At 47.8% G+C, this 27,498-nt stretch overlaps 1 protein-coding gene across 5 annotated transcripts in view; it reads left to right on the top strand.

The window, feature by feature from the left end:
* LOC119657648 (5'-3' exonuclease PLD3-like) overlaps positions 1 to 26,128 on the top strand; it is a 113,612-nt gene extending 87,484 nt beyond the window's left edge. For all 5 annotated transcript variants that reach the window (XM_038064655.1, XM_038064659.1, XM_038064658.1 and 2 more), the window contains exons 5-8: positions 17,857 to 18,060; positions 18,133 to 18,272; positions 25,501 to 25,666; positions 25,778 to 26,128. In XM_038064655.1, coding sequence (XP_037920583.1) covers positions 17,857 to 18,060; positions 18,133 to 18,272; positions 25,501 to 25,666; positions 25,778 to 26,050 — 783 coding nt within the window. In that variant the 3' untranslated portion in view covers positions 26,051 to 26,128. The remainder of the gene's footprint in view (positions 1 to 17,856; positions 18,061 to 18,132; positions 18,273 to 25,500; positions 25,667 to 25,777) is intronic.
* Positions 26,129 to 27,498: the final 1,370 nt, after the last annotated feature.

Here is a 27,498-nt window from a genome sequence, read left to right as displayed (position 1 = left end):
TTTTTTTAGAATCAAGGGATTGCTAACATAAGACCACCTAATCTCGGAACGGACCAGTTGGAAAGCAACATGCTTTCACGCTTGTGGTCCACGCAACTCTCATCTTTGGGCAAGCACCCAGACATTAAGTTCAACCTAGAAGGTAGGCTGTAATATAAAGCATAATGCTACCAAGTGTGGTGAGAAATGCAATCATTAACAAAGTTACGTTAGGTCAAAGTTGTCGTTCGGTGCAAATTCTAAGACTTTGAATATCAGTATCACGTGAAAGCGGAAATTCTGACATAATATATGCATATATATTACGTGCTACAAATGGAACAAATGTTCACTAAAATATTTTAATATAAGAAATACACAAAACCTTCCATACCTGTGAATCCCGCTCAACGGAACTACAGCACCTACGATCGCGAACTGCTCGCCGCATACCTGTCCATCAAGTACTTCCGTTTCTCCCTAGAAGGCAGGCCGTTCACAGTGTTCACGGACCATAAGCCTCTCACGTTTGCTTTGAAACAGAAGCCCGACAAAGCGTCCCCTCGTCAGCTTCGACACCTGAGCTTCATAAGCCAGTTCACGTCAGACATCCAGCACGTGTCCGGGAAGGACAACATTGTTGCTGACGCTTTGTCTCGTGTCTCCGAACTTAACATTCCCGCCTCACTCGATTTCTCGGCTATTGCCAAGGCGCAGGTGGATGACGCAGCACTTCAGAGCCTCAAGTCCAACCCCAAATACAAATTTCGGGAGTTGCCCATCTTCGGCTCAAACCTCTCGCTCTGCTGCGAAGACTCGGAAAAGGGACCTCGGCCATACATTCCGGCCACATTTCGCAAGGAAGTGTTCCACGCAGTTCACGACTTGGCGCACCCCGGCATCAGGACAACAAACCGGTTAGTCACCGGAAAATACTTCTGGCCCTCCAGGAACAAGGATATCAATTCCTGGGCCAGAGAGTGCATCGCATGCCAGAAGTGTAAAGTCTCCAGGCATGTAAGGAAAGAAGTGGGCTCATTCCCCCGCACTACCAAGCGTTTCCACACCATACACCTCGACATAATAGGGCCTTTGCGAGACTCGCACAGTTACAAGTATTGCCTCACAATCATCGACAGGTTCACGCGGTGGCCTGAGGCAATACCTCTGAAAGACATTACGGCGCAATCTTGCGCCGAAGCCCTCTGCCGAGAGTGGATACCTCGCTTTGGCGTCCCTGCAGTGGTCATCACTGACCAGGGAATGCAATTTGAGTCAACCCTTTTCTCGGAGTTAGGCAAACTCCTGGGTTTTAAACGCCAGCGGACTACTGTATACCACCCGCAATCCAATGGGATGCTGGAACGTTGGCACCGGACGCTGAAAGCCGCCATTATGGCACGCGACGACCCGTCCTGGACTCAAGTCTTGCCTCTCGTCCTACTCGGCCTTCGTACAACCCGCCGAGAGGAATTTGCTGCCAGCCCCGCGGAGCTGGTATACGGGGAGAGCCCAAGACTCCCAAGCGATCCGGTCTTCGACAAGAGATCGGGTCTCACCGAGTCGGGGTTGGTGCGTCTGCTGAGGGACAATCTCCGACGCATCAAAGCGCCACCACCCACTCGACACTCGTCCATACCTGCTTGTTCGCCCAAGGAACTGGACACATGCACGCACGTGCTGATCAGGACGGATGCCGTCCGGAAGCCGCTGCAGCCTCCATATGAGGGCCCGTACCGCGTTCTCGAGAGGGGAGAGCATTTCTTCCAGCTCGAGATCGGTGGTCACAAAAAGGCGGTCTCTTTGTCCAGGCTGAAACCCGTGTGCGCCCCGAAGCAGCGTCGTGTCCGCTTTGTGGATTAACGGCGAACTAGGTTTCGTCTGGGGGCGGAGTGATGTGGCGCGGCAGGATCTGCGGCATTCGAAATTTATTTCGAATGTTGCGGATGCGGACGGGTAGATGGCGAACTCTCCACTCACTCATTTTCCGAACGCACCGGGGGAGGGGAGAATTCGCCATCTACCCGTCCGCATCCGCAACATTCGAAATAAATTTCGAATGCCGCAGATCCTGCCGCGCCACATCACTCCGCCCCCAGACGAAACCTAGGGGGTTTCGGCGACGGATCCCCGAACTTCGTTCGCCGTTAATCCACAAAGCGGACATGACGCTGCTTCGGGGCGCACACGGGTATCAGCCTGGACAAAGAGACCGACTGCTTTGAGAAGAAGCTCAACGGCTGCCAAACTTGGTCCACCTTTTGGTGAAGGGCAGCACCTACTGCGATGTCAGAGGCATCAACAAAAACGGCTAGGGGTGCATCTTGTAGAGGAAATGCCGAGAGTGTAGCATCAGCCAGTTGCTGTCTGGATTTATTGAACGCGCAGACAGCCTCTTCAGACCACACAATCTCTCGTGTGTCTTTTGTTTTGGGGCCAGACAAGTACGCGTTCAAAACGGACTGGTGATGGGCGGCCTTGGGCAGGAAACGACGGTAAAAGTTTAGCATGCCCAAGAACCTCCTCAACTCCCTCACTGTTTTTGGACGCGGGAAGCTTGTGATTGCTTGCACCTTGTCTGGGTCGGGCTGTATTCCTTCAGAGGAAATGGAGTGGCCGAGGAATCTCACCTGTTGTTGAAGGAATTTGCATTTCTCAACGTTTAGGACTAAACCGGCCTCAAGGAGACGTTGAAAAATGCACTCGAGATGGGCTAAGTGCTCAGACTCAGTGGAAGAAGCGACCAAAACATCATCCAAATAGACGAAACAGAAATCAAGGTTTCGCAGGACTGAGTGAATGAACCTTTGAAAGGTTTGCGCCGCATTGCACAATCCGAAAGTCATTCGGGTGAACTCGAAGAGTCCAAAGGGTGTGCATATTGCCGTCTTTGGGATGTCTTCAGGAGCTACTGGGATTTGGTGGTAGGCCTTGGCTAAGTCCAAGGTCGAAAAGATGCGGCAATTCGCGAGGTGATTCGCAAAGTCGTGGATGAGTGGAATCGGATATCGGTCAGGAACAGTCTGTGCGTTTAGCCTTCTGTAATCCCCACAGGGACGCCATTCGCCATTTGGCTTAGGGACCATATGTAAAGGGGAAGACCAACAGCTGTTTGAGGGCCTGCAGATACCCTGTTGAACAAGTTGTTCAAATTCTTTCCGCGCGATAGCCTGTTTCTGGGGTGGTAGAGGACGCACCTTTGAGAAAATCGGAGAACCAGTAGTATTTATGTGGTGCTGCACATTGTGCTTCACTGGTTTCGAGAGACTACACTCGGTAGTTATCTGGCTGAACTTTTGGAGGAGTGTCCGAACACGAGAGTCGGAGATGTCTTCCAAAAGAACGGAAAGGTTATTGTCAGCGTGAGATACGATTTGGCCCGACGAATTTAGGTTGGTTGTGGGGTCTATAAGGGACTTATTTTGCAAGTCCACCAGCAACCCATAGTGACACAAGAAGTCTGCGCCTAATATGGGGAAGCTGACATCCGCCAGGATGAAACGCCACGGAAACGTCCTACGCAAGCCAAGACTCACGTCCACTTGCCTGTACCCGTATGTATTGATGCGAGAGGAATTTGCTGCCGCCAGTTTGAGGGGTTGTGGAAATAGCCGATGATGCCGGGGTACGGGAAGAACCGAAACCTCCGCACCCGTGTCGACGAGGTAGTTGCGCCTGCTGAGGGGGTCGAAAATAGTTAGGCGACGTGGCGCTGCGCTCTGGGTGGCCGTTGCCAAGACCCCCCGCGGATCTAGTTTTTTGCGGTAGGCGCGAATTTGCAAGGTAGCGTACATCTTGTCGCTTTATCTCCGAAGTTACGATGGTACCAGCAAATACCTTGGTCCGCAGGCTGTCTTGACGACCTGCTACCCGAACGCCCTTTTCGTGTGGCAGACCGTGAGCGAGCTCGCGACCTGGCACTCGAACGCTGAGCGTCCAACGTCGCCCGCATCTCGGCCACGCTGGCAGTTAAAGCCGCTATCTCGCGCCGTAAGTCGCTCACCTCATCCGACTGTGGTTGAACGGCCGCTATGGTTGGGCGAACGTACACCTCCTGTACCTGGTCGGCCGTCGCTGCTAGTTCCTCCAAGGAACCGGAGACGCAGGCTAGGATCGCCTGGGTGCCCTCCGGGAGCCGACGCAGCCAGAGCGACTTGATCAGATCGTCGCCGATCTTGCTCCCACCCAATTGCCTCATTTCACGAAGCAATTGGCTGGGAGTTCGATCACCCAACGTTAAACCCGCCAGCAAGTTGTCTAATTTTGCCGACTCGCTTGCCGACAGGCGCCTGATCAACTCGCTCTTGAGCTGCGAGTACGATGCCGACTTCACTACGTCGGACACCAGAAGTATGGACTCTTCGTCCAGGCCGACCACCGCGTAGTTGAAGCGGGTCGCGTCCGATGTGATGCCGGACATTTGGAACTGCGCTTCCAAATGCACGAACCACAGCTCGGGGTTCCGCCGCCAAAACGGAGGAACGCGTACGGCGAGGGCGGTCACTTGTGGGTCCGATGGGCCTGCCGCGTCTTTATTGTCAAACGACATTTTTCTTACCGAAAAGTACGAGTTTGTGATGCAGACGCGGTGAGTTTATACTGAAACGCGGTGAAATTTACACCGACACGGCAGGCCGTACCCACAAATGCACGCACGAACCGAGAAAAACGACGACCGAAGCGGATGCTCTCCAGCGCAGACCAAAAACACCAAGGAAATGGAGAACCCGCGATGCGAAACACCGCCGCGGTTGGAACACAAGAGACCGACTTATTTCCATGCGGTCCTTACTGTCCCAACCAACGGCATATTTTTCGCCGCTAATTCTCCACTCCCCCGGTGCGTTCGGAAAATGAGTGAGTGGAGAGTTCGCCATCTACCCGTCCGCATCCGCAACATTCGAAATAAATTTCGAATGCCGCAGATCCTGTCGCGCCACACCTGAAGCGTCTTAAGTAATTAACATTACTTATATTTTTATTAAAATATTTAAGCGAACATTTACTATTAATGGTTTTACATATTATTAGTCCTAATTCTAATCAGCGAACTCAACATCAATTCTAGTCAGCGAACTCAACTCTAATTCTATTTTCCAAATCAAAAAGACTTCAGTGTTCTTTTTTCAATTCCAAACTTAATAATAAAAATCAGTGACAGGTCTGAAAAACATAATTACTGCGATCTTCCACTCCCTTGGCGTGCTACGCAAAGTGGATAGATCCGCGCCATCTATATTGCTCGCACTCGCAACATTCGAAATAAATTTCGAATGCTGCGAATCCTGCCGCGCCACATCACTCCGCCCCCAGATGAAACCTAGGGGTTTCAGCGACTGATCCCCGAACTTCGTTCGCCGTTAATCCGCAAAGCGGACACGACGTTGCTTCGGGGCGCACGCGGGTTTCAGCCTGGACAAAGAGACCGCCTTTTTGTGACCACCGATCTCGAGCTGGAAGAAATGTTCTCCCCGCTCGAGAACGCGGTACGGGCCCTCATATGGAGGCTGCAGCGGCTTCCGGACGGCATCCGTTCTGATCAGCACATGCGTGCATGTGTCCAGTTCCTTGGGCGAACAAGCAGGTATGGACGAGTGTCGAGTGGGTGGTGGCGCCTTGATGCGCCGGAGATTGTCCCTCAGCAGACGCACCAACCCCGACTCCGTGAGACCCGATCTCTTGTCGAAGACCGGATCGCTTGGGAGTCTTGGGTTCTCCCCGTAAACCAGCTCCGCGGGGCTGGCAGCAAATTCCTCTCGGCGGGTTGTACGAAGGCCGAGTAGGACGAGAGGCAAGACTTGCGTCCAGGACGGGTCGTCGCGTGCCATAATGGCGGCTTTCAGCGTCCGGTGCCAACGTTCCAACATCCCATTGGATTGTGGGTGGTATGCCGTAGTCCGCTGGCGTTTAAAACCAAGGAGTTTGCCTAACTCGGAGAAAAGGGTGGACTCAAATTGCATTCCCTGGTCAGTGATGACCATTGCAGGGACGCCAAAGCGAGGTATCCACTCTCGACAGAGGGCTTCAGCACATGATTGCGCCGTAATGTCTTTCAGAGGTATTGCCTCAGGCTACCGCGTGAACCTGTCGATGATTGTGAGGCAATACTTATAACTGTGCGAGTCTCGCAAAGGCCCTATTATGTCGAGGTGTATGGTGTGGAAACGCTTGGTAGTGCGGGGGAATGAGCCCACTTCTTTCCTAACATGCCTGGAGACTTTACACTTTTGGCATGCGATGCACTCTCTGGCCCAGGAATTAATATCCTTGTTCATGGAGGGCCAGAAGTATTTTCCGGTGACTAACCGGTTTGTTGTCCTGATGCTGGGGTGCGCCAAGTCGTGAACTGCGTGGAACACTTCCTTGCGAAATGTGGCCGGAATGTATGGCCGAGGTCCCTTTTCCGAGTCTTCGCAGCAGAGCGAGAGGTTTGAGCCGAAGATGGGCAACTCCCGAAATTTGTATTTGGGGTTGGACCTGAGGCTCTGAAGTGCTGCGTCATCCACTTGCGCCTTGGCAATAGCCGAGAAATCGAGTGAGGCGGGGATGTTAACTTCGGAGACACGAGACAAAGCGTCAGCAACAATGTTGTCCTTCCCGGACACGTGCTGGATGTCTGACGTAAACTGGCTTATGAAGCTCAGGTGTCGAAGCTGACGAGGGGACGCTTTGTCGGGCTTCTGTTTCAAAGCGAACGTGAGAGGCTTATGGTCCGTGAACACTGTGAACGGCCGGCCCTCTAGGGAGAAACGGAAGTATTTGATGGACAGGTATGCGGCGAGCAGTTCGCGATCGTAGGTGCTGTAGTTCCGTTGAGCGGGATTCAACTGCTTCGAGAAGAAGCTCAACGGCTGCCAAACTTGGTCCACCTTTTGGTGAAGGGCAGCACCTACTGCGATGTCAGAGGCATCAACAAAAACGGCTAGGGGTGCATCTTGCAGAGGGAATGCCAAGAGCGTAGCGTCAGCCAGTTGTTGACGAGATTTGTCAAACGCGCAGATAGCCTCTTCAGACCACACGATCTCTCGTGTGTCCTTAGTTTTGGGGCCAGACAAGTACGCGTTCAAAATGGACTGGAGATGGGCGGCCTTGGGCAGGAAACGACGGTAGAAGTTTAGCATGCCCAAGAACCTCCTCAACTCCCTCACTGTCTTTGGACGCGGGAAGCTTGTTATCGCTTGCACCTTGTCTGGGTCGGGCTGTATTCCTTCAGGGGAAATGAAATGGCCGAGGAATCTCACCTGTTGTTGAAGGAATTTGCATTTCTCAACGTTTAGGACTAAACCGGCCTCAAGGAGACGTTGAAAAATGCACTCGAGATGGGCTAAGTGCTCAGACTCAGTGGAAGAAGCGACCAAAACATCATCCAAATATACGAAACAGAATTCGAGGTTTCGCAGGACTGAGTGAATGAACCTTTGAAAGGTTTGCGCCGCATTGCACAATCCGAAAGTCATTCGGGTGAACTCGAAGAGTCCAAAGGGTGTGCATATTGCCGTCTTTGGAATGTCTTCAGGAGCTACTGGAATTTGGTGATAAGCCTTGGTTAAGTCCAAGGTCGAAAAGATGCGGCAATTCGCGAGGTGATGCGCAAAGTCGTGGATGAGTGGAATTGGATATCGGTCTGGAACAGTCTGTGCATTTAGCCTTCTGTAATCCCCACATGGGCGCCATTCGCCGTTTGGCTTAGGGACCATATGCAGTGGGGAAGACCAACAGCTGTTTGAGGGCCTGCAGATACCCTGTTGAACGAGTTGTTCAAACTCTTTCCGTGCAATTGCCAGTTTCTGAGATGGTAGAGGACGCACCTTCGAGAAGATCGGGGAACCAGTAGTGATAATGTGGTGCTGCACATTGTGCTTCACTGGTTTGGAGAGACTACAGTTGGTAGTAATCTGGCTGAACTTTTGGAGAAGTGCCCGAACACGAGAGTCGGTAATGTCTTCTAAAAGAACGGAAAGATTATTGCCTGGGTGAGATACCATATGTCCCGACGAATTAAGGTTGGTCGTGGAATCTATAAGAGACTTGTTTTGCAAGTCCACCAGCAATCCATAGTGACACAGGAAGTCTGCGCCTAGTATGGGGAAGCTGACATCCGCTAGGATGAAACGCCACGAAAACGTCCTACGCAAGCCAAGACTCACGTCCACTTGCCTATACCCGTAAGTATTGATGCGGGAGGAATTTGCTGCCGCAAGTTTGAGCGGTTGAGGGAAAAGTTGATGATGCTGGGGTACGGGAAGGACCGAAACCTCCGCACCCGTGTCGACGAGGTAGTTGCGCCTGCTGAGGGGGTCGAAAATAGTTAGGCGACGTGGCGCTGCGTTCTGGGTGGCCGCCGCCAAGACCCCCCGCGGACCTAGTTTTTTGCGGTAGAAGAGAATCTACACGGTAGCGTACATCTTGTCGCTTTATCCCCGAATCTGCGGTGGTACCAGCAAATCCCTGGGTCCGTGGACTGTCTTGACGACCTGCTACCTGATCGCCCTTTTCGGATGGCAGACCGCGAGCGTGCTCGCGATCTGGCGCCCGAACGCTGAGCGTCCAACGTCGCCCGCATCTCGGCCATACTGGCTGTTAAAGCAGCAATTTCGCGCCTCAATTCACCCACCTCATCCGACGGTGGTTGAACGGCCGCCAAGGTTGGGCGTACGTACACCTCCTGAACCTGGTCGGCCGTCGCTGCCAGTTCCTCCAAGGAACCGGAGACGCAAGCGAGGATCGCCTGGGTGCCCTCCGGGAGCCGACGCAGCCAGAGCGACTTGATCAGGTCGTCGCCGATCTTGCTCCCACCCAATTGCCTCATTTCACGAAGCAATTGGCTGGGAGTTCGATCACCCAACGTTAAACCTGCCAGCAAGTGGTCTAATTTTGCCGACTCGCTTGCCGACAGGCGCCTGATCAACTCGCTCTTGAGCTGCACGTACGATGTCGACTTCACCACGTCGGACACCAGAAGTATGGACTCTTCGTCCAGGCCGACCACCGCGTAGTTGAAACGGGTCGCGTCCGATGTGATGCCGGACATTTGGAACTGTGCTTCCAAATGCACGAACCACAGTTCGGGGTTCCGCCGCCAAAACGGAGGAACGCGTACGGCGAGGGCGGTCACTTGCGGGTCCGATGGGCCTGCCGTGTCTTTATTGTCAAAAGACATTTTTCTTACAGAGAAGTACGAGATTGAGATGTAAACGCGGTGAGTTTATACCGACACGGCAGGTCGCACCCACAAATGCACGCACGAAACGAGAAAAAACGAAGCGGACGCTATCCAGCGCAGACCAAAAACACCACCAATGAGAATGGAGGACTCGCGATGCTAAACACCTGCACGCCGTCTCTTGCAGCGATTTCAATTTTTTTATTACTATTTTTTTTAACTGAATAAATAAATAAATATTATATATAAATGAATAATAATTTCACTTAAGTATAACTCCTTGACGGCGGCGCTGGTCGAGTTTGTCGGCTGTAGCTGCGGCGTTGGCGGTGCTGGGGCCGATCGTTTGTTGCTGTTGTTGATCGTTGTGGCAATGATGACTAGTCCGGTGCGTGAAAGGTGTTGTGCAGGAGGGCGTGCGTACGGGAAGTCGCGTGAAAATCTACTTTTGGAGAGGGTCCGACGTGTGTCGCGCAGTACTCTGTGTAGAGAAGGTTTTCTCGCGTTTTTTCTTGCCTCTGCTCCGACTCGTTTTCGTGATGTTTACCACATCACTCCACACTCAACTGTAGATGCGAACGCGTGAAAATCGCTTGCCGTACGGTCTACTGATGTTTTGGAAGGATTTCTCAGTCTTTGGAAGTTCTATTTCTGCCGTGTTGCTCGGACGAATTTTTGTCGTTAATAGAACTTCACCAATGTCGGCGATGGTGGACAATTATTCACTTTTAATATTGACTTAGAGTGAAATACAATTAACTTATAACAACTAAAACGGCGGCACCTGCTGAGGAGGCGGCGATGGTGGCGGAGCCTTCGGCTCCTGCTGCGATAGCGATGATTGCAGCGGTGATATTGGTGTCGGCTGCGACGGTAGCGGCTACGGCGGTGACGGCGGCGGCTTCGACCTCTGCGGCGATGGTGGAGTTGAGTGCGGCGGCGAAAGTGGCTGCGGCAGCGATGGCGGCTGCGGCTGCGGAACTCTTACTTATCTCCAATCGGTTGTTGCGGCTGCCTGCTGAGCGATTGTGCTTGCGCAGACTGCGATTTGTTGATGGGGATGATGATGTGCTTGAGTTTTTCAATTTTGCAGGTTCTGGGAATTCGGGATCCTAATTAAGTGATGTGCTTGAGTTTTTCAATTTTGCAGGTTCTGAGAATTCTGGATCTTAGTTGTTGATGCTGTTGGTGCGAGTTCCGGGGTCACCAATTAAGTAATTAACATTACTTATATTTTTATTAAAATATTTAAGCGAACATTTACTATTAATGGTTTTACATATTATTAGTCCTAATTCTAATCAGCGAACTCAACATCAATTCTAGTCAGCGAACTCAACTCTAATTCTATTTTCCAAATCAAAAAGACTTCAGTGTTCTTTTTTCAATTCCAAACTTAATAATAAAAATCAGTGACAGGTCTGAAAAACATAATTACTACAATCTTCCACTCCCTTGGCGTGCTACGCAAAGTGGATAGATCCGCGCCATCTATATTGCTCGCACTCGCAACATTCGAAATAAATTTCGAATGCTGCGAATCCTGCCGCGCCACACGTCTAGCTTCCAGTTTCCCGACTTTGTTAGGTTTAACGCTCACTTAATAGACTGCATCCTCTTTAATTCTTATACAATATCATGGTTGCTAGGATACTCTTAATTCGCATTATTACTACATTCCCAGATGTGCATTTGTGCTTTCTGTTTTCTACAATAGTTACAGTACTTATCGAACTTCTTTTCCATGTATTTATTAAATATGCCTGAAGAGCCTGATAACTCGGGGTGTGGTAAAAAGTCAGACAAAGTTTGATGCATCCTACTGATGACTAAATAATATTTGTAATAGACGTAGTTGAATCACCTCCGTTTCAATGGGTGGGTGTTCGATTCATATCACAGTTTTCTGCACTCCTTCGTAGACGTCCTCAAAATCTTCTGAGGGTAGCTGTTTTCTCAGCAAGTTGTTCCCAAAGGGAGTTTGGCAACTTGCTCGTAGACCTGCTTTTGAGTACTCCCAGTTGAGACTGGCAATGAATCAATAGTGTTCAGTGTTAGCTCAGAGCCTCATGGCCAATCAGCAGGTGTGCATGCTGGCATAGTTGGTAGAAATTTCCTGTTAGATTGGGCTGAGGGAGAAGCTCAACAATTTAGATAATACGTTCGACTGAGGTAACCTCTGGCTGGCCGAAATATTTCACATTACACGAGTGGATAATGTGCAATAACCCATCCGACGACAGTCCACTTCGTACGTGAGCTAACAGCTTCGGAGGAACTAACAATTTTGCAGTAGACATGGTAGGAGTGAGTCCGCTTCTAGTTGTTTGCTGTAAAGAGCAACTAGAAAAGTTCAGGTTCGCCAACTATTCATGCAGTCCCGTTTGTACGGGCGTTTCTAGATGTACTGACATCGACTCTCCCGGCGGAGAAACGTGAGGAATAATTGGCGAGATGTCCGCCCTAATGGAATAAACAGTTGGTGGTGAGGCATCTCGTGAAGATCTATGGTAGAGGAAAGCATCTACGGTAGCTTGCAGTTGGTGAGTAGGTGCAGAGGGCAATAACCGCTTTTTAGGTTTTACACTTCACGTGTTGAGGCTAAGTCTTGGCTTTCCATGGGAGATAACCTTCGAAAGTGTATGCAAGGCTGCATACGAACAGATGCCCGCCAGTTATATCCGCTGTCTCGTCGAGGTTTTATGCAATGTGCAGCATATGGGATCACCATAACTCGATCCGCTTTTGCCGTTTCCATGACATATCAGAGATTCGTGGAGGTGATTGAGAGTTAGGGTATCCAGCATAAAAGGAACACAAATGATGTTATCGGTAAAAAAGTCATAATCTTTTCACTGCCTGGATGCTCTCAATGTACTCCTGCATCTCCTCCCCCTAGACCTCCACATCAAATATGTTGCAGCGTGCAGTGCCGTCAAACTACGTGAGTCAGGATGCTGGACAGCGAAGTCCTACGGCCACAGCAACTTCGTAGATGAAATACCTCGAGAAATCTGGGCATCCCCCACGGACTATGTCACACGCATGCTGAACTTCACGAGAAACTTTGCTGTGGACCTTCCAACCAGGGCAAAGTGGAAGACCGGCGGCGTGTTGCAAGACTATGACACGGTATTCTTTACGGACGGATCGAAGATGGCCTATGGAGTCGGCGCGGCGGTTTTCTCGAATACACACGGTGTATCAAAGTCGTGTGATCTCCCAGGTTTCGCCAGTGTATTCCAAGCGGAAGCACTGGCGATATTGGAAGTCTGTCGATGGCTGGAGCGTGATTCGAGCCCCAAGCGTAACATAGCTATTCTGACCGACAGCCAAGCGGCCATCAAGGCCTTGTACTCAACGACGACATCTTCCCGGTTGGTAGGGCAGGGCAGAGACGCGCTCAACCATCTGGGCGGCACGCTCAAGGTCACTCTCCTCTGGGTTCCCGGGCATAGGAACATAAAGGGGAATGAGCGGGCTGATGGATTGGCCAGGCAAGGCTCTGCTCTTGGCAGTCCCTCGGCGAATACAGTCGGTGTTCCGCTGGCGGCTGTCGGGGGCAGAGTCTACTCGCACTACCTAGCAGCCGCGGGCCTGAGATGGCGAAGGTTACAAGCTGTGCCAAGTCAAGGAGAATTTGGCCCGCTTATAACATAGCCCGATCACGAGAGCTCCTGTGCCAGACGCGTGCAAATGCATTCCAGATTACGGTGGTCTGCTCGGGGCACTGGCCCATAGGAGACCACGCCGCTAGGCTCCGCATACCCTACAACTCGCATTGCCGAAACTGCGGAGAAGGAAGGGAAAACTCTCATGCACTTTCTCTGCGATTGCCCAATTCTGGCTAGAGTCAGGCTGCGGACACTAGGTAAAACCATTCTTTGGGGTCCTCAGAGAGATTTCTAGCTGTATGGTCGGAGAGCTGCTTTCCTTCGTGAATGCTACGGGCTGGCTCTGAAGATCCGAGCAGGCTGGACTCTGCTTCACTGGTCCCATAACAACAGTCACGGTCTTAGGAGTTAGTGGCATCAAAACGGCTCCTCGGAGCGGCCACTGATACCTACCTACCTACCTTCGCTGCTAAATTCCCCCACATTTTAATCATGAAAATAAATGGATGTAAAATAAGAAGAAAAACAAAACGAAATGGTACTTTTCCCCAAAATTTACAAGTTACATATTTCAGATGATTAGCCCACCATGCCAACTCAATGTCAAATCTTTTTACTCTGTTCCTCCGAACCTCTCCAGTTCCCAACTAGCCCATTCACAGTGGTATTTCCAAAGGCACCATGGCTAGTGCTAGATACGAATGTATGCGTATTTTCCGCATTGTACATTTCTGATTTATTACACAGGATCAACTCAAGAAAGTATTTACCTCTTTGGTCATCACAACTGAGAAGACGTTGTAGCAGATTCCTCTCGCAGCGCCGCACTCGCCTGACAACGTGTTCCAGTAGAATCCCTGTGTTGTCTAGCGGGAATTGGGTCGAAGGCACTACTGTGCCATGCAGGCGCATCATTTCTTTCAAGAGGAGTGCTAAATTATTTAAATTCTTTTTTGCGGACCACAAATTTGACCCCGGTAAATGCGGGGTACCCAATGTCACCCTTGGAGATTGCTCCTGCAATTACTGTATGTGCAGGTTTCGTATGGAGGGGGTTTACCTGGGCTGTTTCAGTGAAGCTCTCCTCCAGTGTATTTTTCTCCCCCTTATATGGAATTTGCCTGTGAAGCGCTGTCGAAGACTTTAGGAAAACATGATGTGGATGGTAAACGTGACTATGTTCATGACAAAAACGAGAGGCCGTTTTTTTAATGAACACTAACATAGAGAAAGAAAGATTTTGCTATATAGGCCACACTTCGAGCCAAAGTGTAAACTTCGGATCGCGGTCAAGTATTTTAACTCAGCACAAGAGTTCCTCTAATACTTAGTGCTTTCGTAATCAATACCAGATGAGCTTATGGGGCACATAAACGATGGTTCTGGCGTGTTTTATCCGTAAGTAATCGGTTAATACGTGTTGCGTCAGTACTTTCACAGTTCTTGATAGAACTGGCTTGGTTCACGGTAATTTGAACGGTGTCGCGAATACGGTGATGAAGATTACCCTCAGTTATGAGATAACAATGAACTCATATAGTATGGACATTTCGCCAGACTTAGCGCAGCTATTGGAGCAAGTTCTAAGGGTGACAACATTCGGTGTCTAAATTTGTACGTCTTGGACTAGTTGCTCAAGTCGTTACGATGCCCTTGTCTCAAGAATCCTTGTTCGTTGTTATCGAGTTTATTGCGAGGCACCTCTTCAAAGAATTCCCTTTGTATTCCCTACAAGCGTATTAATAACAAATATGCAGACACGTATTTGTATAGCTTTTATGGCTTTGGCTACTTTGTTTATGTCACATCGTGAAGTATGATGGCTGCCTTCTCCAAGGTATTTTTCTGGTCCTGCTCCCCAGGGAAACTAGGTAGAGTAAAGCGTAGTAGAATAACCCTGCCTACACTTAATTTTTCGCTTTTACTCTTCTCAATAATTTAACTTTTATTTTACTAATGATAACCCTGGATATATTACATCTACCCTAATCTTTGCTAAGGTCTAACATATTATGTGAATATTATGGTCGATTTTGTCCAACAAGAATGAAAAGTACTAACTACTCTTATAGTGTACACATCATCATCAACGGCGCAACAATCGGTATCCGGTCTCGGCCTACCTTAATAAGGAACTGCAGACATCCCGGTTTTGCGCCGAGGTCCACCAATTCGACATCCCTAAAAGCTGTCTGGCGTCCTCCATCTTAGGCAGGGTCTGTCTCGTCTTCTTTTTCTACCACAGATATTGCCCTTATAGACTTTCCGGGCTGGATCATCCTTACCCATACGGATTAAGTGACCCGCCCACCGTAACCTATATTGAGCCGGATTTTATCCACAACCGGACGGTCATGGCATCGCTCATAGATTTCATCGTTATGTAGGCTACGGAATCGTCCATCCTCATGTAGGGGGCCAAAAATTCTTCGGAGGATTCTTCTCTCGAACGCGGCCAAGAGTTCGCAATTCTTCTTGCTAAGAACCCAAGTCTCCCAGGAATTGTCTTGTACAGTAAGAGCTTTGACCCTGTGGTGAGACGTTTCGAGCGGAATAGTTTTTGTAAGCTGAAATAGGCTCAACCGTGCGCGGAATTCATCGTCATAGCTGTTATCGGTTGTGATTTTCGACCCTAGATAGGAGAAATTTTCAATGGTCTCAAAGTTGTATTCTCCTATCCTTATTCTTCCCGTTTGACGAGTGCGGTTAGATGTCGTTGGTTGGTTTTTGGTTCTGACATTCTCGCCATATATTTTGTCTTGCCTTCATTGATGTGCAGCCCAAGATCTCGCGTCGTCTGCTCGATCTGGATGAAGGCAGTTTGTAGGTATCGGGTGGTTCTTCCCTTGATGTCGATATCGTCAACATAGGTCAGTAGTTGGATGGACTTAAAGAGGGTCGGACCCCTCGCATTTACCTCAGCATCACGGATCACTTTCTCTAGGGCCAGGTTAAAAAGGACGCAACGCATGATAGGGCATCCCCTTATCGTAGACTGTTTTTGATGTTGAATGGTCTTGAGAGTGATCCTGCTGCTGGTCAAGGTCAGCATAGTCAGTCTTATCAATTTCGTTGGAATAAAAAATTCTCTCCGGCCGTGTACAGTTTTACCCTGGCTACGTTATCATAGGCGGCCTTAAAGTCGATGAATAGATGGTGCAACTCAGGTCCATATTCCAACAGTTTTTCCATCGCTTGCTGCAGAGAAAAAATCTGATCTGTTGCTGCTTTTGCCTGGAGTGAAACCTCTTTGGTATGGGCCAATGATGTTCGGGACGTATGGGGCTATCCGGCCTAGCAAGATAGCGGAGAATATTTTATAGATGTTACTCAGCAACGTGATACCTCTATAATTGCTGCACTGTGTGATATCTCCCTTTTTATGTATGAGATAAATAATGCCTCTTTGCCAGTCATCAGGCATTGATTCGCTGTCCGACACTTTGAGCGCAAGTTGACGAACCACTAGGTGTAATTGGTCGCCTTCATATTTAACCAATTCGGCAGTAATTCCATTGGCTCCTGGCGACTTATGATTTTTAAGCCGATGAATTGGACGGACTGTTTCTTCTATACTGATGGTGGCAGCATTTGTCCGTCGTCTTCAGTTGGCCGGACCTCCAACTCGCCGATGTTCTAGTTGTTCAGTAGTTCATCGAAATCAACCCATCGCTCCAATATGCCCATTCTGTCGGAAATCAGATTTCCCTCTTTGTCTCGGCAGGATGAACATCGAGGTCTGTAAAGCTTCATCCATTGATAAAACTTCCGCGCCTGGTGCAGTTGCTCCCTGAACTTTTCGAGTTCACAGACTTGTTGGTACTCCCAGGTTCCCTTTTTCCGTCTGTGAAGTCGCTTCGCTGCTCGCCGGAGTTCGTGATAAGTCTCCGCGCGTGCCCGCGATCTTTGAGAATACAACATTACTCGGTTTGCGGCATTCTTCCGTTCCGTTGCTAGCTTACATTCATCGCCGTTCCGACTCTTTTTGTGGCTGGGGCCAAGTATGTTTGTGGTCGTATTTGAGACCATATGTTGATGCTTCATCTTCAGGATCTCTGTTGACTGCGGTTCCGGAGCGCTATGTTGGAGATGGCTTCAGTGTTAACTCTTACCTGATTGTTAGAGGGGATTCTGGGTGGTGTTGTTATTCGAGTTCGGAGCATCATACCAACGAGATAGTGATCCGAGTCTATATTGCCCCCTGACATTCATCAAGACTGAGAGGTGGCGGCGTTCGATCAACACGTGGTCAATTTGGTTGAAAGTGGTCCCGTCTGGAGAGGCGCACGTATGTTTGTGGCCCGCTTTCCACACAAACCAGATACTTCCAACAACCATTCCGTGCGATACTACTAATTGAATAATCCGCAGTCCCTTATCATTTGTATTTTGCTGTAAGCTATAGGAGCCAATGTCTCGCCTGAATAGGGGCTCCGTCCCTACTTGGATGTTAAGATCCCCAAGTATGATTTTGACATCATATTTGGGACAGGCTCCGAGGGTTCGTTCTACTGCTTCGTAGAAGGTATCCTTCTCCGACTCTGCAGTCTTCTCTGTAGGGGCTTGAACGTTAATGAGGGTTATATTTCCAAATTTGCCTCGCAAGCGCAGTGTGCATAGCCGTTCGCTTATGTTTTTGAAGCCAATAACAGCAAGTTTCATTCTTTGGCTGACTAAGAAACCTACTCCGAGTACATGGTTTACTGGATGGCCGCTATAATATAGGGTGTAGCGAGTCTTCTCCACCAAACCGATCCCTGTCCAACGCATATCCTGTAGCGCTGTTACATCAGCTCTATATTGGGACAGGGTATCGGCTAGCTGCTTGGCAGCTGAATCTCTATACAGGGAGCGCAGGTTCCATGAGTAAATGCCCAAATCGTTATTCCTTTGTCGTTGCCGGGTTCGTCGTTGGGTTATCCGTCCAGTCCGAGGCTCCTGTTGTGGCTGTGTATGCAGGTCTCACGAGTTGTCTTTCGGTATATCTACATGGCGTCGGACCGTTTTCATTTAATTTTGATTATTTTAAGAGAAGCATTCGCATACTATTCTATCTAATTAGAGTTGTAGTTTTATGTCAATTACTGAATGTCGTTACAGGTAAAAGAACTGGGTGTTTTAGCAACGAACTGTACATGTCTGGCAAAAGATATAATGAAAATTTTCACCGTGTACTGGACAATGGGAAAGAATAATTCGCATATACCAGCACATTGGCCCGACGAGCTCAGCACAAAAATAAACATAGTCACTCCGTTGCGTGTACGAGTGAATGGCGAATATGATTTTAAAATATTTCTTTCGGTAAGACATAATATTTTTCATTTGACTACATTTGCATTTTCTTCATCTAAATGCCCTCATATGCCTTTTTAGAGTTCACCACCTCCAATGAGTCCACGTGGGCGAACACAGGACGAAGAAGCCATAGTGAAAACAATCTTACGAGCTGAAAAGTTTGTGCATATCTCCGTAATGGACTACTTTCCGTTGATGATTTATTCACCGAAACTTCAGTGAGTATTGCATTTTAAGCTTTCGTCCTTTTCTCTCAGACGTACGGAACCTTTGTCATAGTATGAACTTCAACATTAATCCTTACTTTAAATTCCGAAGCTGAAGAACCAGCGAAATTTAAAAATAATTTTTGCTTTTGCTGCTGCGACATTGAACGTCCAAGGTCAACGTCGGTTTACAGCTCCTGGACGGAGTGGTTGAAATTGAAACACCGAAGTGTTCCCGTGTCAAATGAATTTGTAGCTAAGTCAGGTGAAATTCGGCCTTCGTCCTCCATTTTAGCGTTGCCGGTAGAAGGTTTTCTATTCGAGTGCCTTGAGCGAATTTTTCTTTCCCGCAACTCAAAAAGGAGAAGGATCGGATACTATTGAGCGGATTCCATTGAAGTCGGAGCACAGTTGTCTCAGCGAGCTACAGCAGTAGTGTCCCTGGACGTCCACACAGAAAAATAATCTGGTTCCCCTCCCATTTTTTCCGCTAATGTGTTGTTGAAGATGCAGTGAAGACTTGCAATTAATTACAGAACAAGATTTAAATATTAACCGTAATATTAAAATTGTACTAAGAATTTGGCATTCTCTAACCGACGAGTTGTGGCTTCGCCAGAGCTCTGGGTGAAGGATATCCAGCCTTCCTAAGACATTTTCCATGTTGTCACAATTTCGGTACATGCCGAATTTCACCTAATACTAGGACTGGTTACTGAGCATTTAAGCCCGGACAATCCTATCTACTTAAAAGATAAAGGCGCTCTGATGGTGATGGTTCGTCCCACAACATCGAACACGTATGCAGAATCGTGTATTTCTGAACGTTTGAACCAGACTGTGTGAGAGTCCCAGGGAATCAAGGGAAGCCGTGAAGGATTTATCCGTAGCCGATAATATTATGTGAACTACAACCACTCTACCGAGTCGTCAAAAACTTTATTAGTTGGGGATCGATCGATTAGCCAGGTATGCGGAATGCTGTCGAAATCGTTAGCAAAATCGATGTAGCAACTAAAGAGATTTCTTAGCTTCCCCTTGTTGCTTATCCTACAACTACCGAGTGGAGATGGATAACTCATGAGTGAGTCGACTCGACTGTGCTATTCAGCCCATTGATGTAAGCGAGTCGACTCAGCACAAAAGAGACGTGCCCACTCAGAAGAGTCGATGACATTGAACCGCCTCAGAAGAGTCACCGGCATCGAACCGCCGCTCACAATGAGCACGCTGCACATCCCGCTCAGAGAGATGCGAGTCGACTCAATTCATCATCATCAACGGCGCAACAATCGGTTAATAAAGAATTACAGACATCCCGGTTTTGCGCCGAGGTTCACCAATTCGATATCCCTAAAAGCTGCCTGGCGTTTTGGCCCACGCCATCGTAACATCTCAGGCAGGGTCTCCCTCGTCTTCTTTTTCTACCATAGATATTGCCCTTATAGACTTTTCGGGTGGGATCATCCTCATCCATTCAGATTAAGTGAACTGCACACCACAACGTATTGAGCCGGATTTTATCTACGGAAGGTAGGCTACGGAATCGTCCATCCTCAAGTAGGGGGCCAACAATTCTTGCGAGATTTCTTCTCTCGAACGCGGCCAAGAGTTCTCAATTTTTCTTCCTAAGAACTGAAGTTTCCGGGGAATACATGAGGACTGGCAAAATCATTGTCTTGTACAGTAAGAGCTTTGACCACATGGTGAGACGTTTCAAGCGGAACAGTTTTTGTAAGCTGAAATAGTCTCTGTTGGCTGGCAACAACCGTGCGCGGATTTCATCGTCATAGCTGTTATCGGTTATGATTTTCGACCCTACATAGGAGAAATTTCCAACGATCGCAAAGTTGTAGTCTCCTTTCTTTATTCTTCCCGTTTGACCAGTGACCATAGGCTTTAAAGTCGATGGAAAGATGGTGCAACTGATGTCCATGTTCCAACAGATTTTCCATCGCTTGCCGTAGAGAGCAGATCTGATCTGTTACTGATTTGCTTGGAGTGAAGCCTCTTTAGTATGGGCCAATGATGTTGTGGCGTATGGGAGTATCAAGGTGTAAAAGGCTTCATCCTGCTGACTTGTTGATAAAACTTGCGTGCCTGGTGCAGTTGATTCCTGCACTTTTCGATTTCACAGATCCGTTGGTTCTCCCAGACTTCCTTTTTCCGTCGCTCGACGGAGTTCGTGATAAGGCTCTGTGCGTGCCCATGTTCTTTGAGAAATCAACATTACTCGGTATGCAGAATTCTTCTGTTCCGTTGCTAGCTTACATTCATCGTCGAACCAGCTGCTCCGACTTTTCTTGAGGCTTGGGCCAAGTATGTTTGCGGCTGTACCAATGATAACGCCCTTCGGCTGGTTGTGAAGATCATTTGTCCATGCTTCATTTCCAGAACATTTGTTAGCAGGTATTGCGGCTATTGCGGCATCCATTTCTCCCTTATAGTGTCATGGAGGGTTGTATTGTGGATGACTTCAGTATTCACTCTCACCTGATTGTCAGAAGGGATTGTAGACGTTGTTTTAATTCGATCCCGGAGCACTATGCCAACAAGATAGTGATCCGGGTCTATATTTGCTCCCCTATCTGTTCTGACATTGTTGTTTGTGGACCACTTTCCGCATAAACCAGGTACTTCCATTTCGCGCGATACTGATAACTAAATAATCATTGGTGCAACAATCCAATTCGAGACCGTAATGGTACACTACGGTACACTGTAGAGACGATGTGGTCAGCATTGCGCTCGTCCGAGATTATTACCCTGATTTGACTCAGGTACTCATTCACAGTTGAGTCGACTGATATCTGACGTCAAATCACGATACAAATCCCACTGCCACCAGTGAGGTTTGAACCGCGACCTTCCGTGCGACAGCCTTGTTTTCTAACCACTCAGCTACCCGGACATCATTATCATTGGTATCCTTTTGTAAGCCATGGGAGCGGACGCATCACCTGAATAAGGGCTGACTGACATACTTGGGGCAGACTTCGAGGGTCCATTCAATTGCCTCGTTTCCAAACTTTGCAGTATCCACTCTAGGGGTGTGAACGTTTATGAGGCTTATATTTGTAAATTTTCCTCGCAAACGCAGAGTACATAGCATTTCGTTTAAAAAAGTCGATAACAGCATCTCTTGCGACGTTGTTACATCAGCCTTATATGTACTAATCAAATGATGGCTGCTTTTCCCTCACTGCTAGACTATTTAACACATTTCTCTATGCTAGATTTTTGTCAAATATGTGTGAGCATCAACATTAACTGAGTCGCTTATAATATCAAAGGTGTAGCAGGCTAAGATTAGTGTCCTCCTAGATGAAAGAGTCAGAAGTTTGATTATGGGGTAAGGCTTATGGATACCCAGTTTTGACAGTTTTTGGGGGTAGGCAAGCGGGCTCCCGGCCGTCGATATCCAGCGACCGCAGTGCCTCAGTTGGAGAGAACTTGGCTACTTTGGCACTTAATCCTACAAGATATAGTGGTGAAGCGGAAATAAGATCCACAGCGGATCCTTTTCGTAAAAGCTCAAACCTTAGAACGTTACCATGAACGTTACAACATTACTTCTCGGTCGAGATTCGTCGCAGGACCCAGAAAGGAATGCATATAGTTCCCGGATCAATATAAATGCTGCTGTTGTAAAAGACGAGCATCCACGTTATCAAACTGCAACAGCATTTCTTTCACTGGGAGATCGCATAAATTAACTCTGTGAGTTCATTAAGGAAAGACGGAATATCCACCGAAATATCAGCGCCCTGATATGAGGCATAACATTGTCCCATATAAGGCCGTGGAAAGGAAAAAGCTTTCAAGCATCATGTAGTAATATCACGGGAGAAACGCTGGTGCCTCCTCAGCGTAACGTAGGCGAAAACGTTGGCAAACAAAGTGAACCTCTCGTTACCCAGCAAACAGGAGATATGTCTTATGCCGGTATCCTCCGGAAAGTTAATGCCGATCTGAAATTGATACACCTGGGCGATAGTTTGAGTCATACGCAGAAGGGGATCTGATGCTGGAACTAAGCAAATACAACAAGAAGGCAGCGAATAGTTTTCGTGGCCAGGTGAGCAAGTAGAACTAAAAGCTCGAAAACAACAGATGGTAATCGAGTACAAAGATCTAGACGAGGTTATATTACGGCATGCTACCTTTGTTACGTTAACGGATAAATTCAATCTTCTCAATAGAAGAGAGTGCGATAAAGAGGATGAAAAATGCTTATGGAGGTCCACAGGCCGCTATTATTAGCTTAGCGGTGAATCGTGTGCCGACTTAGGGAACAAATCTCTCAAGAGATGCTTCACATGCCTCGATTTCGTTCACTTTGCAGTAGCATGTACTAGTGCAGGATGTGTGGAGAAGGCCATCTTATCAAAGATTGCACTGGATCCATGATGCATGTTGTGCAAGGTCACCTTGTAGGAGGGTCGATACAAATCAACCTCAACCATTGCGGGATATCTAAAGACTTGCTCTCGCAAACCATTCGAGAGCCGAATGCGGACGCGCCGGTAATCTGCGAACATTATCGAAATTATGGTAGTGCTACGTGTGTGAAAGACTCATCTGGAAATGCCTCGATTTAGCCATGCGAAAGGCAAGCCATACACAAACAATGGCGCCACACAAGAAACAATGGCATTCCCAGGAGCTGGCTTTGTAAAGGAAAAAGTCAACGGCGTGCATATTTACAACTGTTACGTTCCTCCTAGTGCCACATTAGCGCAATATGTTGGACGTTGGAATTAGAAACCACAGTCCCAAAATTATTGGTGGTGATATGAATGCATGGGTTTTCGGCTGGGGAATTCGACTGACGAACACTGGGGCCAACTCCTGCTTGAAACCTGCGCGGACGCGTGCCCACCGGCTTAATCGTCGATCTGACTTATCTCCCTTACCTTATTGGCGAGAGGGATGATTTGGCCGGGGAGTGAATACTACACCCACAGTGACCACCAGGTCTTCTTTCCCGGCATCAGAAACGGAATAGGTGACAGATGAATACGCAGCAGAAGTGGAAAAATTAGGATAGCTGGCTGGATCACTAGAGCTTTCGAGGAGGAAACATTCTTATCGACTCTAGAAGGAAGGGAAAAAGGAGGGAACGGCGTCAGAAAGGGTGAGTCAGCTATGTCAGGAAGTAACTGAGGCACAGTAGAAAGCCAAACTACTAGTGGAATCAGCAAATCTCGCTCCTGAGTTCATTGTGGTTGCGAGCGAGGAGGTTTTGCCGAAGGACAAGAGGGGAACCAGAACATCGGCAGACGGGGCAAGAATACCGCGATATTCGAGGTAAAAGGTAAGAAGGCCATATGGGAAATTAAGCGGAAGGCAGCTGTGCCTTGAGCCAAATACGAACCTGTGGAGCGTTGCTTCCAGGGTTGTAATTAACATCATTTGTGGCTTAAAATCACCCTAAGTAACATGCTCGCAACTCTTGTTCAAAATAATTGCAATTCTTCTCTAACAACAGGAAGAAAGTGGACCTGGAATTGAGGATAATAATGCTCCGGAATTGAAATGGTAGGTGGTGGGGGGAGCGTTTCCCGCGCAATGGAAGAGGTTGGTTGTGCTACCCAAAAGCCACCTGGCGCGCCCTCTTCATATCACCCCAACTGTCTTTTAGACACTATGAGGAGGATATTGGAGTCGAGTTAGCGGGTGGTCTATGGGAGATCGATCAATACCAAGCTGAGCTACAAGGCACAGTTACATCACTGTGCTTTACATGGGTACTTGTCTCGGGGACTTAATGCCATGGCCTTCTTAAGAGACGGATTGATCAGAGCCCCGCTGCAGCAACCTACAGTCTATACCGAATGCATGGCTCAGTATTCATACTGGTGGATGCAAGACCTACCTAAATCTCTACAGAATTAAGGAGTACAGCGCCGGTGTTAAAACGCAACACCACGCCGAGGCCCGAAGGTTTCTGTTCGCTTGAACGTAACTTGGGTTCTTGGCAAGAAAAATTGAGAACTGTTGGCCGCGTTCGAGAGACGAATCCTTAGAAGGATTTTTGGTCCCCTACATGAGGAAGGACGATTCCGTAGCCTACATAAGGACGAAATCTATGAGCGATATCATAACCGTCAGGTTGTGGGTAAAATCAGGCTCAATAGGTTACGGTCGGCGGGTCACTTAATCTGTATGGATGAGAATGATTCAGTCCGAATCGTCTATAAGGGAAATATCTATGGTAGAAAAGGAAGACGAGACAGACCATGCCTAAGATGGAGCGATGGCGTAGGTCGGGACGCCAGGCAGCTTTGAGGGATATCGAATTGGTGAACCTCGGCGCAAAACCGGGATGGCTGGAGTTCCTTATTAAGGTAGGCCTAAGCCGGATACCTGTTGTTGCACCATTGATGATGATTTATGCAATGAGTGACTCATAAACTAATTCGATAGATCTACGGGGAAGCAATGGACATGGGCGCACAGAGCATTGGAAGAATTATTTGGAGAACTGAATCGAGCTTTCACAATATCTTTCAATTGAAATGTGGGGGAAACTGGTTTGAACGAGAAGAATGCGTGCCAGGATATTCGGAGGTCTTCAACACCAGGAGGTACAGGGCTCTGGAACAGAAGTCTACATCTCGATAAACACGAGAAGTGGGCTTTTCCCTTCGGACAATATTTAACGGTCTATCATGCTGAAGTGTATACGATCCTAAGGGCCGCAACCTGGGTAATTGACGAGCGGTTGAAAGGCAGGCCCATCGCAATCTGAGCGATTGTCAAGCTGCAGTGAGAGCGTTGAACACTCCTTTGGTGATTTCAAAAACCAATCAGGAAATCAGAACCGATTGAATTCTGTTTCTAGATTCAATACGGTGGAACTACTCTAGGTACCCGATGATTGTGATGTAGAGGGAAATGAAATTTCAGGTACTTTAGCAAAGGAGAGTTCAAATTCTACCATGCCCGGACCGGAAATTTCAATTGGGGTTTAAGTAGCATTGACTAATGCTGCTATCAAAAACTGGGAACTAGCTTCCCATAATGGTAGGCCGTAGAGCCTTAACGCTGCTAAATACACCAAACTTTTCCTGTCAGACCCAAACAAACATACTGCAAAGTATGTAGGCATTCTGGCTGGCCATAATTCACTAGCTTGACATATAGGGTCCGAGTGCTCAGAGGCTTTGCCTGTCGCCCACCTGACACATATACATACAATAAAATAGAAAACGTTTAACAATATTCGTCTTTTCAGGTATTGGCCTCTTATCGATGATGCCTTGCGAAAAGCTGCTATCGAACATAAAGTTTCCATAAAGCTGTTAATATCCTGGTGGAATCACTCCCGACCAGCTGAAGATCACTTTTTGCATTCTTTACAAAGTCTATCTGGCTCCTACAAAGGAGTCGATATCCAAGTGGTAAGTAGATAGGTTCTTCTGGCAGTAGGATCTAAAGGATAGTGAATGATTACGCAAAGGGTTTTTTAGAGAATGCAATATTTATTCAGCGAACATTGTTTTTATTTACAGAGACGTTTCATCGTTCCCTCCACTGAAGATCAGGCGAAAATTCCGTTTGGTCGCGTTAATCACAACAAGTACATGGTGACTGATAATACGGCCTACATTGGAACATCTAATTGGTCTGGAGACTACTTCGTCAATACAGCCGGTATTGGATTCGTCCTGGAAGATCCTGAATATGAAAGGAACGGAACTGAGGAAACAATAAGGACACAATTGGCAAGCATTTTCGAAAGGGACTGGAATAGTCGTTACGCTGTAGATTTGAAGGATCCATGAATTATCCTTTAACTTGGCAAAGAATCGAAAATACCATGTAAATATTATCGTTTTTTTTAATAAACGTCATTCAAAATATTTGATTGTTTTCTTTTTGTTATATATGTCGAAGCTCTTTGTTCATTAAGGCAGAATTCAGCTTCGAAAACACGTTATTAGTTTGTGATACAAAACAGGTGATAGGGATCAGACTGGTAGACTCCTTACTGAAGTATAGGACATTCATTCGATCAGAGTTGCGGTGTGAATTGCAGCCCCACAAGACGACTCGAAAAAAAGGCTTAGAATTTTCAACTGACTAATAATTGTTTATTCATTAATTTTGCTTACTACGCTAAATACCTTTTTTTAAGTTTAGTGTAAAACAAAACCTTATTAAAACCGGGTTATTGTCTGTTTGTCTGTCTGGTAGGTGGAAAGCTGCAAAAGCCACCGTTGACTTCTGCCATACGGTAATGTGAGACTTTCACCTACTAAAACCACCTCTTCCTTCATCCACTCTCCCCGCGGGACTGCCATATGGTATTACGTCGCGGGGCTGGATCAGTATTTAACTGTTATTCATGATGGTGATCCTCTTCCTCTCTTTCCTCTTCCTTCTGACGTAGCATTCCGTGGATATTCTTTATTGCTTCTTCCATCGCTTTCCACACCTCAATCGAACTCAACATATTCTCCACACGTATGTTTTCCTCTGATAAGTGGCTACCGCTTCAATTTCCATTCTGTATGATGCGAATCTTGGGCAATAGAAGAGTACATGCTCCGCATTCTCCGCAAATCGGACAGTTCGTAAAGCCATCATAGCCACATCGGTGGAGGTATCCTTGATAACTGTACTAAATCATAGCCCACGTTACCATGCGTCCGTTTAGTCCAGCTTTCAACATTCGGTATCCACCTATGAGTCCAGTGTCCTTTCTTGCTCTCGTCCCATCATTTCTGCCATTTTACCAGTGATAGATCCCTTGCCGACTGTCGTCGAGCTGCCTTAGCTTCGCGAATCCTTTTTATTAGAAAGTCGAGAACAATACATATAAGATACGTCACGGCACCAAGCCTGCCAAGTACCTCAATGATTTGCTTCCACTTCGTCTATTTAAAGGCGTTTTTACGTAGGCGGTTACAACGCCAGATTTCTCACCAAATTGACCGCTTGATTTTGTTTTCCGGAATCTAAACTGCCTCTTTGATAGACCGCTTTCCCTTCCTGCTATTGGGGGCGATCTCCTTTTTCTTCAGTCTATGTCTCGTTCACAAACGGGGTCGGCTCGTCGTGATCGGTTTCGCCAATTGGTTCTATCAAACGCCTGATCTGGATGCAATAGCGAGGACTTCAAATCAACGTCTAGCGTATCAAGCCGCCGTTGTTTTGTCCGGCCTTTTCGTCGCTTACCATCGACTTTGATGTTCAGACCAATCGTGGAAAGTGCATTCTCTTTAGCGCG

The sequence above is a fragment of the Hermetia illucens genome, chromosome 5, assembly GCF_905115235.1.
Source record: "Hermetia illucens chromosome 5, iHerIll2.2.curated.20191125, whole genome shotgun sequence".
Taxonomy (NCBI): domain Eukaryota; kingdom Metazoa; phylum Arthropoda; class Insecta; order Diptera; family Stratiomyidae; genus Hermetia; species Hermetia illucens.
The sequence above is the reverse complement of the archived record's forward strand: the minus strand, read 5'-3'. Positions and strand labels throughout refer to the sequence as shown.